We start from the raw sequence: 13,015 nt of genomic DNA on the forward strand, positions 1-13,015 counted from the left end.
GAGATTCCAACCGTCCCCGGTGACCTTCATGTGTTGTTGGCTGCTGACTGCTGGATTTGTATGCTTGCACAAGTTTTCAAGCTCTTGTTTTGCTATTTATATGCTATTATGCTTGCAAGTTTATGTTTTTTTTGTTGGTTAATGTCTTGGTTATAAGATTGCCAATTTAGGACACCATTACTTTTGGTTATGTTTGCTTTAAACTGAAATGAATATAGTTGCTTGTTTAAATATCAAAATAAACTGAACAAACCGATTCGTGTAATGGAACTGAAATAATAAAAAACGAATCGAATTTGACATAGAATGGATCGAGTTTGGATGAGAATTTTAGAAAATCGAAAATTCGAAATTTCAAACCGATGATGGCCGAAATCGAACCGAACCGATTCTTGCACGGCCTAGGAGAGAGGACAACACGCTCTTAAGAAGTCAATGGACAGGAATAGGGGCATGTTTCCACAATTGCAAGAGAATCTGAAACATAAAAAGTCGGGTAAACCATTCTCAGAAGGAGTAGGTTAATCACAAATGATTTCAGAATCCGTAAATTCAATATAGATGTATATTCCCCGTCGTTATTCATCATTTTAAGTGGTTATACGATGATAGTCATTTTTAACTTGTTCTATTAAGTTAATTCAGGCAGAATGCACCCTCTATTCATCATTGTGAGAATTGGAAATCATGAATCTGAAAAAATAATCCAAAAGAATATAAAAAACAAACAGATAAGTAGTAAGTAAACGCAATTAGAAATCCAGAACTGAACAATATAAAGCACGTAATTGAGAGTTTGTCCATAGATATAAAAATAAAAAAAAATAAAAAATCACTTTTTTTTTTTGGAAGTTTGGAGTTGGAGTTGGCCATATTTAGGTTTAAAGGTTCTTGTTTGAATTGTGTTATTGACATTTATCTCATGTTTTTATAAATTTTATATTACAAATAAGATTTTGGTGGCTTATTTGTTCATGATGTTTAAACTCTTTTTAAAAGTTTGGCAAACTAAATCATTGCTAAGTAGCATACTCGTGGTCAGGGGCGGAGGGAGCATTACGAGTTCGGGTTCCGTGAACCCATTCACTTAGCTAAAATTCAATTTTGCCTTAAAAATTCATTTAGTATGTATAAATCATATTTTGGAACCCAGTAACATAAAAAAAATTAGAACCAAAAACTCATAGACTTCAAATTCTGACTCCACCTTTGCTCGTGCTCTAAAAACACATTAGGGCAAAATAGTAATTTAATAATTACTGTAACCATAATTTCTCTTCTACAAGTACAAAGATAATAATCACCAGTAACTCCATCCTATTAAAAAATTGATATATTATGCAATGACTAACTCCATCTTATATATATGCACAAATAATATTTTTTCTAAAAAACGAAATGTATATTATAGGCCAATACAACTTGAAAATAACAGAGTGAACATCAATTTGAGACAAGAAGCGGAGCCTTAAAATCACCAGAGTCCAAATCCAAAGTAACTGACGAACATAATTGTGACAATAGACCGACACTCTACTTGTGCAAATTCCTACATACGCCACTAGTTTTCCCATATATTAAAGATCTAAGATTACAGACACAATAAAGAGAATTTATTAAGCTAAGCAAAATGGCAAACAGGTTACACCAAGAAGCCACAAGAACTCATCTCAGCTTTCAGCTGTCTTTTCTGATCCTACTTACATTTTTTTTTTTTTCTGATTATCCTCATCTGTACAATCCTCTTAAAGTGGAATGTGATCCAACATTTGAAGAATAGAAGAAATTACATGACAAAACAAGATTCGATACCAAATTTTCTGCTAAATGCCATGTACTATCGAATAGGATCTGTAGCTTCGGCATAAACCAGCTGTTTCCGCCTCTTAACAGATCATTGAAATGCTTCTTTTTGCCACCATTTGATTCTTCGAGGTGAATAGTCTGAAAGGTAGATGAACCATTGGGAAGTTCATAAAGATAAGCCATACTCTAAGCTTTTTGTAATGTGCGCGAAGAAACTCCATGCAGAAGTCGGACAAATCCCAAGAAACTGAGCTTCCCATCAGAGTGTCTAATCCAGTCCTGCAGAACTACATGAACTGGGACGGAAGGACTAAGTCCGAGCTCCTGTTTAAAGAAACCGGATAGGAAAATTAGTAAAACCAAGAAATTCAAGAAACGACTTTAGCCAAGTTTAGTCATTGTGGCACCACCATACTCGTGCATGTTCTTAATTTCTGACCACTTAACAAATCATACTTTTTAACTTATTTTGAAAATCTCAAGCTTTGCAATAGAACATTTTCTTTTAGTTAAGTAGAAAACAGTTCATAGCTTTGACGCCAAAAAATGAATTCTGTATGTTCAACTTGTTCGTTTTTACTTGAATATGTCATAACCAAAGAACAATAATGCATGTCGGAAGTTATTACTCCCCCCTTTATGAATTAATAGCCTTTCTGGCCAAGCTTTTGGGAAGCCAAAAGTGCTTATCTTTTTCAATAAGTGCTTATTTTAAAAAGTTCAGGTGTTCGGACAAGCTTTTAGTCGCAGAAATTGTTTTTAAGAAGCTAAAAAAGTAGCTTTCCCCAAGAAGCACTTTTACAACCTTGATCAAATACAAATTAATGCTCTAAATTGGCAAAAGTGTTTTTCTAATTGATTAGTCAAACACGAACTGCTACTCTCCAAAAGTATTTTTTTGAAAAGCACTTCTGGCAAAAAGCACTTAAAAATAAGCACATTTTAGAAGCTTGACCAAACAAGCTATAAGCCTTATTGATGAACATAAAAATCTAGATACTTGGCCACCATATTTATATTACTACTATTAACATCACAAGGAGAGAAGGGGGAGGAGGGAGAGTGTACCGAGGCAAGTTCTTCTATCATAATAGCCCTGTTCCCCTCCTTTTCAAAGAACTCATAGCCACGACGAGCATGTTGCTCCCAGCTTTCCATTCCCTCAAGCTGATGTACACTTATCGTAGCAGCACAGAATTCTTCGAAATCCAACTTTCTATATTGAAGGGAACTCACCTGCACGAGACATGAAAAATTCAGTCAACAAAATTTGTCATTACTTCACACTGTCCATTAGAATTATAAGCATAAATTTCATTGAGCTTACCGTATTGACAAAGTCGAAAACTCTTGAATCCTTCATTGCATCGGTGGAGTTCTTCATCACAGCCTGCCAAATCATTTAACTCAAATTCACTAGTTGGAGAATGTAAATGACTAAAAACAGTATACTGAAGAAAAGAAGACAATGAGTCAACTATCTTTTTAGTTTCTGGTTATTTTTCTGGAGCAGTTATGGTTGAGGATAGAGAGCTTACCATTTTGAAGTTTGGTAGAGCTACAAGTCCACTTTTGCTTGGCCCTAATATTGTAAACTGATCCCGAAGATAAGCTAGTTGTGGTATAGTCAATGTCTTAGCAAGAGCCTGTTATAGTAGCAGCAAACGATAAATCATACAGCTAACCAATCTAGGGGCTAACATTTTTTTTATTAGTCAAAATAATTTCATTCATATTGCTCCAAGATTGTATCTCTGCACGTGGCTAAAATTATCTGACCTTAATATGCCTCAAAAAGCATGGCGCTACTTATGGAAGTGCTCGTATTGATTTTGTTGGCTAAATTATACGAGTTCTGAACTTAGAAGCAAGTTCAACAAGAACAGATATACGTACCCTTAAAGCGGTTTTTCTAAGAGAAGAAGAATATACATAAGCTTTTACAAGCTTATATATTATCATATCCAAAGGAATCTTCACATCATGATGACCAGCCAACCACGGATGACCTAGACAAGAAATGAGACAGGTTAAGAAATATATGATGCTGCTAAAGTCTGATACTGCAATAAGAAAAACAAATACGAAACAACGTAGATAAAATGGTTAAACCAAGAAGTCATTAGATGGCTTCATCTAAGGTGATGACAAGTTCTGCTCGAGACAAGACTCGACAAGGAATTTAAGTAGCTTGAAACTGGTATATCCTTATTCCAAATTTGTAAGGTCTACTACAGAATGCTAACAGGATATGCCATAATTAGGGGTGGCAAAATTAGACAATGGAAACATGACCCACCCAACCCGCTCAAGGTTGGGCGGATCAATAAAGCACCCATTTATTAGCTCAACCCATTTTAGGCTGATATGTAGCCAAATTGACCAATGCAAAGCTTGTCAAAATATTTTCAAAAAGACTTTTTTTTTTGTTTGATATGTGATATATAAACATAATATAGAAAAAAAATAGTTTTGTTAGGTACTTAAAAATTGACTATAAAAGAACAAACAAAGAAATTAAAACTTAGTAAGAATTGGGCGGGTTGGGTTAGCCCAACCCATTTCAGCCCAAGTAACTTTCGGGCGGGTCATTTATTAACTCAGCCTATTTTGACCCACCCAAATCCAGCCCAACCCACCCATTTGACACCCCTAGCCATAATTGACATTGTGAAGGAGACTTACTGAGAGCCTGAGCTGCAGTTAGCCTTTTGCGATAATCCTTATTCAGCAATCTTTTTACAAAATCTACTGCATCAGAAGACAAAGCGGGCCAAGGGGCTTCGTCAAAGTTTGGATCAGTTTTCAGGATGGCCCTAAATATACCGGACTCCGTTCGGGCCCAAAAAGGTCTGCTTCCACAAAGAAGAATATAGGCAATTACACCAATACTCCACATGTCCGCTTCTGTTCCATAAGATCTATGCAAGACCTCAGGTGCGACATAGTATGCACTTCCAACAATATCATTAAGCCTTTCATCTGCAAATATTTCTGTTAGTCAAACTATGGCATGCTACAAAAGTGCAGAATAAGAACTGATAAAATGTTGTATGCATTAACTTTTTACCTGGTTTTACATAATCAGAAAGACCAAAGTCAATGGCCTTTAAAGGAGAGTTCTCATCCTTAGAACAAAAAAGGAAGTTCTGAATAAAACACAAGAACAACTGTCAATATAATGAGCTGAGAAACCAAAGAAATAAAAAGAGCAGATGGAACGTAGAGTGAGAGAGCAAAGAAATGACACTACATTTGTTTCACATAATTGGGTTATCAGCATTCATAATATGATATTATACAACAACAGTAACAACAACAAACACAATATAATCCCACTAGGTGGGTCTGGGGAGAGGGTAGAGTGTACACAGACCTTACCCCTACCTTGTAAAGGTAGAGAGGTTGTTTCCGATAACAACAACAAACCCAATATAATCCCACTAGGTGGGTCTGGGGAGAGGGTAGAGTGTACGCAGACCTTACCCCTACCTTGTAAACGTAGAGAGGTTGTTTCCGATAACAACAACAAACCCAATGTAATCCCACTAGGTGGGTCTGGGGAGAAGGTAGAGTGTACGCAGACCTTACCCCTACCTTGTAAAGGTAGAGAGGTTGTTTCCAATTGAACATACAAAATGGAGAGTCCAGGAATACTCACTTCATCTACTGTTAACTTGTTGCATGTGATTATTATATCGGTTACTAAATTGAGATTTGTATAATTACTAATGATGATGTCTTGAATGTTCTCTTTTGATATTTGAGGTCATTAATCATGTTATTGTGCTTGCACTCATGAACTTACTGTCTGTCAACAAAATTAATGCAACACTTCCTCTGTAAACTTGACCATATTCCTTAGTTTCATTCAAGAAAATTTTATCAACAAATTCCTACCAGTTCTGCAAATACAAACACTAGTCTTCTGGTTATTTCCATTCCAAATATACAAAGAAGCCATACTATTTTGAGAACACTTACCAGTAAGATATCTGATTATGGTAGTCTACACACTTTTAGTAGATTGACATATTGATTGTACTATGCATATCGTAATGCTTCAACCAGTTTATGAGGATACAGGTCAGATTAGTTAGTGGAGCTAAAAGAGCAACCAGAAACAACTCCCCCGCCCCATATAGAAATTCAACAATAACCTTTAAGACTTTCCCCATTTTTTGTTTTTTCCTCAAGAATATTGAAAATAATGAATAAGTACCATCAAAAAATATAAAAATAGCCAAGCTTTTTTGGTAGTTGGACATACTTTTTTCTTGCTCATTTTTTTATTTTTTCAAATAAATGTATAGTTCCATAATACATGTAAGATATGCCTAGCCATTCAAGCGAGTAATCTGCTACTAGAAACAGAAGTTTTAAACCAAAGTAGAGGGTATATAATAGAATTCATTACCTCAGGCTTCAAGTCACGGTGAACAACCCCTTGAAGATGACAGTACGAGACCACGCTTAGAAGCTGCACCATGACAGCTTTGGCATCTTCTTCCGAGTATTTCCCACCCCTTCAAAAGAAATTGGAGTCAGTAGGTTCACATAGGAGAATAACGAGCATGCTAAATTGAAAATATCTTAAGTGCACACCTTGCAAGTATCCGGTCCAGTAATTCTCCTCCTTTACATAACCTGAATAAATCCCACAAAGATAAGTACACACAAATGCGGAAAACATAAAAGCCAGAATTGATGAACTAAAATAGATTTCTAAGATTGACTAATTTAACTTACTCCATGACTATATAAACATTTTCCTCGTCCTCATAGGCATCGTAGAATTGAACCAGATTCCTATGTCCCGTTAAAGCACGCAATATTTTGACTTCTCTCCTTACGTCCTCAATTGCAATTGCTGTGGTCATCTGCAAAAGATTCCTCAGTCTCATTAAAAGAAAGAACACAATCAGGTGATACTGTTACACATATTTGCTTCAACTTTTATATGTAAAAGTACCTAAACCAGAAAAAAAAAATCAGTAACTAGAAACAGCATCAAGCTGTAAGTCAACCTTTCCTTTTTTTGATAGGTACCAAACTATAAAACATAAAATACAATGTCAAATGTTCTTGACAGTCCATGTAAATTCACAATAACTTTCACTTTGGCCAAGGTCAATTTCTCATAAACCTACATGATTGAATTCCCAATAAATCTATCTAGCCCACTTGCTATCCTCATCAACCATTTTCTGGAACCAATACTTGTTGAAAAAATGGAACTTACGGCTACTACTATAATTCTGTGAAAAGAATACAGTCATCACCTTGTAGCTAATTCTAAGTCACCAAACACTTTGCACCTCAAATTACTTAGAATAATTAAACGACATCTCAACCAGGTAAAACTACAATCAGCAGCAATGACATATAAAGACTTCAACAAGATTCAGCATCTAAACCACATATAGAAACTAAACTCTTAACTATTTTTTACAGGTAAAACAGCATAAAAAGGCAAACCTTTGATTTTGGGATAACTTTTACAGCCACATCATGACCTTTCAAACTCCCTTTTTTCCCCGTAGCTGCAGAAGTATAACCAAAATGCCCTCTTCCCACTTCTTCACCAAGCTCATAATGACTCTCAAAATTCTTAGAGTACCCAAAATTCTTATCTAAACCAATATCACACTCACTCCCTTCTGGTATTGTAGCTTCATTAGGTTTAATTGAACCATGTCTCCTAGCAAGCAATGCCCTTATATGCTTAGCTGGTGATGGTGGGACCCTTTTGAGAAATCTCAAAGGTGTTGAAGTTACACTAGAATTTGCAGGTGAATTCTTGAATCCACTAGGCAATGGACTTGGACTATAAAAGGGAAATTTTGGGGTTTTCCCAGTGTGATGGGAATTCAATTCTTGTTCATTATCAATGGGAATTATGGGATTTTCAGATAAGTTTTGTGGGGGTTCAATAGGTTTTCCATGACAAAGTCCCATGGAATCAACAGCCCAATTTCAGCAAATCAATGAATCAAAAGGAGAATAGTAAAGTTAAGAACTTTATACCAAGAACTAACAGGTAAATACAAGAGAATTAGACCATTACAAAGGGAAAAAAAAAAAGAGTAGAACTCTTAGGACTACAATTATACAACTACAAGTAACCAAGCAAATGAAAAAGAAGGACTTCCAAGAAACCCAAACAACTAAAGAAGAAAGAAAGTTACAATCTTGGAACTGAAAAACGAGAAAAATTGGATTTTTAAGAGTAAATTCTCAAGACAAACAGGTACAAAAGTAACCAAACAAGTGAAAAGAAGGAATTCCCAAAAACCCAAACAACTAAAGAAGAAAGAAATTCACAATCTTGGAAACAAGAAAGATTGGATTTTTAAGCTTAAAACAGCAAAACCAAGAAGAGATCAACAAAGAATTAAGCTAAGGTATTTAAGCTCCAAAGAGCAAATCCCAAGAAGGAGAAAAAGGAATTAAACTTTGTGATCAAATGATCAATGCCAGATAAGCAAGAACAATCAAGAATCAAAGATATCACTAACAGTTTTAAGCTGAAGAAATGTAAATAAAGAAATATAAGAGGTAGTGGGAAGTATGGAATCAAACTAAAGCAAAGGAAAAATATAATTATTATTTTTTTACCCAAGAGGAAAGTAAAGAATGAAAACAAGAGTGATAAGAAGAGCTAAAAAAGTGAGAAAAAGATGCTTATGCAATAGCAAGAAGAAAAGAAAGTTGAAGGGGGAAAAAGGAAAGAAGCTAAACCTCCTTTACTAGTCTGATTTCTCAACTTTTTCTTTATATTTTTTTCCCCTTTTTTTTTTTTTTTTTGTTTTCTCATTGTGGATGTTTTTTTTGTTTTTGTTTTATTTTTTCTTCCATTCGCATTGAATGAAAATAATAGAGAAATGACAAAAATGATCCCTTATATTTGGAGGTAGATTCAAAATAGTCTCTAAAGTGTGTTTTCAACAGTTTTGATCCTTTGTGTTCGTCAAAAAATGAATATTTTTGGTCATCGTCAAATATTTAGCAAATTTTGTCTGCTAGATTTTACGGTATCTGTGAAAAAAGAAAAGATTAAACCTTAAACACCACGAAAATCTCTTCAATCTTAGAAACTGCAACACAAAAAACTGTATTTGACGCTAAACATACGCAGACCAAACATCATAGAAGTTGCACATAAAAAATTGTACCAGACTTTAAAACTAGACCAAAAATAGCAGAAACTGTAAAAACTATACCTCTAAATGTAAGTTTTTGTTAAATTCCTTTTTCTTCCTGAGTTCCAATTAAATCTACCAGACAAAGTTTGTTAAATTGACAAAAAAAATGCTCACTTTTTACAAATTTAAAGAACCTAACTTCTCATAGCAAGCTTTATGGATTATCTTGAACTTACCCCAAACATAAGGGACTATTTTGTCAATTTGTCAAAATATTATTAATTGTTAGTAATAATGTAAGTGGGGTTTGGGGTTTGGATCCTTCCAGCCTGTCTTCATAGAGAGAGAGAATGAAAGAAACAGAGAGTATTTGTGTTTTCTTATGTATGTGAACATTTGTGAACAACTATGCTAACCAATATTGTCTGTAAAGTTTTGAGGTTTGACTGGTATTATTAGGTTTTTGATCAACTTTGAATTGCTGTATTTGTTGTACAGTTAAACTTCTCTATAACAGCATCGTCGAAGCCGAAATTTTTCAGCTGTTATAGAGAATGGCTGTTATACACCTATAACAGCATTGACATTTAAATAATATTTCGCTGTTATAGGCAAAAAAGATGCATAAAATCTAATTTTCATTTTTAATTGTCAAATTCTAAGCTTAATCACACTTTGTATAACCAAGGAAAATCGTTTAATGATGAAAATATATATATATATATATATATATATATATATATCATATGATATTTTTTGTCATAAATAGTGTATTAAATGATCAAATATTTGGTCAAAATCTCTACACTTAATTATTAGTAATCATAGATATTTGATTTTTATAAAGATGATTAATTATTATATTATCAAAAAAAGAAGATAGCTGTTATATAGGGGGTTAGTTTACAAAGTGCGTACTATTACTGTTACAAAGTTGCTTGTTCTTGTTGCTATAGGTGAAATGTTGTTATAGAGAAGTAAAATATAACATAAAAATTGGTTAAGAAAAAACTTGGCTGTTATATATAGATGTTGTTATATACGGATGCCGTTATAGATAGGCCTCACTGTATTACCTTATTTCCCTTTTCACAATAGAACTGTATAATATTTTGACTTCTTAAAAGAGAAAAAAATAGTAGCATAAAACATTTGCTCTAAATGATTATTTTTGAATTATTTATTTGTCAACATCCCAACTTTTTTCTCATAATTACGTGATAAAAACGGTGTTCGGACTAATTTGCGTGCACTTTGATTATGCTAACGGATATTTTCATCAGTACAGGTGTCGGGTAACTCTTGTCACCAGGGGCAGATCTAGGAGGGTTCGGCAAAAAATTATACGGTATAAATAAGATGATTGTGTTTATTTTTATGTACATGTATAGATTTTGAATACCCTAAACACATGATTAAACTTATTTGCATTGTATCTCAAGGAACTAAACATTACACTTCACAAGGGAAAAATGGCATTTTGATCACAAGAAGTTGTCATTTGACAAACGAGAAAAGTATATCTGGTGTGTAAGCTATTGCTATTTGCTATTAGTAGAATATTTTTATATTTGGTGAAAATTTATTTAGGATAGTAAGTTTCCCAAATAGCTTTAAACATATTATTAAATGAATATGAGACTAAGTCTCAACTAATAAATTGATAGTTTGAACTCACCATGCTAGGCTTATGACATTTCAAATTGTAGGGAGAGGTGCTCTCCTTAGTAGGTATAGCTACTTAATATTTATCAATTTAATGAAGAGTTTAATCATAAAATAAATAATACAGGTGACTCAACCACTTCTGTTTGTTCAACGCCTATATGTTTAGCCCATGTCAAAAAGATTGTGCATGAGAATGAACATGTCATGCTTCTCTTTTTTATATTTTTCATTCGGTGGCCTGTATCAGCTTTTGTCTTTCGACTAATTTTGATTCGTGTTGCAAAATCTTATTTTGGGAATATAACGCTTCTTTTCAAAGGCGACTCTATTTCCGAAGCTCGAAACCCGACTAAGATCACCTAGCATTTAGAAATTATGTATACGTACATGAGCGACGGAACTGCCTTCAATCACGTAATGTCATTCAACATCATTTTAAGAAAAAATTTAATTAAACAAAATGTATACATATACAAAAGAGACCGACGCTACTTGAAAAATAACGTGAAAGTAAAGCCTTAAAATGCTCACCGCTTTATATCAAAATTTTGTCCACTAGTCTATGGATATGTCACGGTAGGTCGATATTACTTGTTGAAAATATTTCTTACTTCGTGTATTCAAAGAAAGCGTACATACCAACTGTTAATATATAAATATATTTCCTTTTCCTTTTATTTTGAATAAATTCACAAATTTTCAATCAAAATTATCATTCATATTTAACTTATTATTTTTACCGTATAAATGCATATATCCTTGCCTTACCACATTTTTTATTGGATTTTTTAAGCTACAAAAAGCAGTAAGCGTGTAATCACCTTCATGATAACGATTAGTTATATTGTTTGTGCCACACGCATATAGAAGTTTAGAAATTTATTTATTTTTGTAATTATGATTAGTTAGAGTTTTAACTTCAATTATCAATTGATATTGATGACCAATCTGTAGCATGATATTTCCTCATGATTGTTTTTCCCTTTAGTTTATTTACAATGAAACAAAGTTAGAAATATGGCTATAATTATGTTAATGCGTGTAATGAATTGTTCTCGGATCATTTTGGCGCCATTAATTATATTATTATTGTGTATATGTCAACCCTTTTTAGGCATTTTCCTAAAGAGATTCTCAACCATTTTGAACTGTCACAATTGAGTATCACGTGTATAATTGAATAACTTATCTTTAGGTTTTACTTAATTTCTGTGAATGATTGTCTTAATTTGTTTTTTTAATTGTAGAACATGTTGTCTTGCAATCATCGTTATGGCATAAAAACTTTCATTTTAAAATGTTTTCAAGTAATTCCTAATAAATTGTGGAGTATACCATTTTTTTGGTTGGTTTTATAACTGTTAAAACAGAATAATAATAATAATAATAATAACAACAACAACAATAACAAAAATAAACTAAAATAAGGGAGTGTTTCAGCAAGTGATACAGGGGGAAATTTAGTGCAACGAATTGCATTTTTACTGAGATTGTAATTTTGTTACTCATCTAAATTAAATTTTTAAAAGAACCACAAAAGGAGAACACGTGAGCAGTATTTTCTTACTTAATATTCTTCTTAATCTAGTACTCCCATCATTTTCGTTTCCACAAAAAAAAAAAAAAATCATATTAATATTCTGACATGGTCCAAGGCTCCAAGCTGTTATCACAATTTTGTAGATATGGGCACATAGCTATTACTAGTAGGCAGTAAGTATCTTAAATTATTGAAGAAAAATTGCAGCTGCATTTGTTTCACTTAATTATCTTCTTCAATTGTTCGATTCAAGGTCAAATTATTATAAATGAACCATCATTATCAGTCCTTTTTTTTTTCCTTTATCGATCACTTGATCATTATCTGTCTTCTCTTTTCCCGTTTGCGCTATGCCCATTTTAAGTTAAAATATTATCAAATTTAAAAATTGTTTCCACATAAAAGTTGGGGAGAGAGTAACTAAAACTAGTTACAAATTAATGTTCATCTGCAAACATGTACTTAATTTTGATTTAATTACGTAATTAAATTAGGCAGAAAAAATCCAACTTCCATCTGTTTCCATAAAATTGCATTTAAATCACTCAAGCAGGTCTTAATTACATTGTGGGACATACCCTAATGGCTATAAAATTATGTCAGTCTTTATTGGTCGAAGAGTCTCACATCGGAGGAAAAATGGATGAGTGATCTCCTTATATGGATTTGGACAATCATCCCCTCGTGAGCTAACTTGTGAGGTGGAGTTAGGCCCAACATCCATTTCTTTACATGGTGTCAAATTAAGACTCATCCCAATTATTGCGTATCTATGATGGGCCCCCATATTAAATTACCCACGAACGAGATGTCCATTCCTGGGGTGGGGTGGGGTATTAAAGAGTCCCACACCGGA

General features: G+C 33.4%; 1 protein-coding gene across 1 annotated transcript; it reads right to left on the bottom strand.

Annotated features, from left to right (window-relative positions):
* Positions 1-1,537: 1,537 nt before the first annotated feature.
* On the bottom strand, positions 1,538-8,538 carry LOC132041668 (CDPK-related kinase 1-like). The gene is made up of 11 exons (XM_059432379.1): positions 7,285-8,538; positions 6,556-6,686; positions 6,412-6,453; positions 6,224-6,332; positions 4,877-4,955; positions 4,492-4,788; positions 3,703-3,815; positions 3,345-3,452; positions 3,134-3,196; positions 2,875-3,042; positions 1,538-2,130 (listed from the first exon to the last, which is right to left on the bottom strand). The coding sequence occupies exons 1-11, from the start codon at positions 7,762-7,764 to the stop codon at positions 1,993-1,995; spliced, it is 1,728 nt and encodes a 575-aa protein (XP_059288362.1). The 5' UTR covers positions 7,765-8,538; the 3' UTR covers positions 1,538-1,992.
* Between the last annotated feature and the right edge of the window lie 4,477 nt (positions 8,539-13,015).

The sequence above is a fragment of the Lycium ferocissimum genome, unplaced genomic scaffold (assembly GCF_029784015.1).
Source record: "Lycium ferocissimum isolate CSIRO_LF1 unplaced genomic scaffold, AGI_CSIRO_Lferr_CH_V1 ctg11, whole genome shotgun sequence".
Lineage (NCBI taxonomy): Eukaryota > Viridiplantae > Streptophyta > Magnoliopsida > Solanales > Solanaceae > Lycium > Lycium ferocissimum.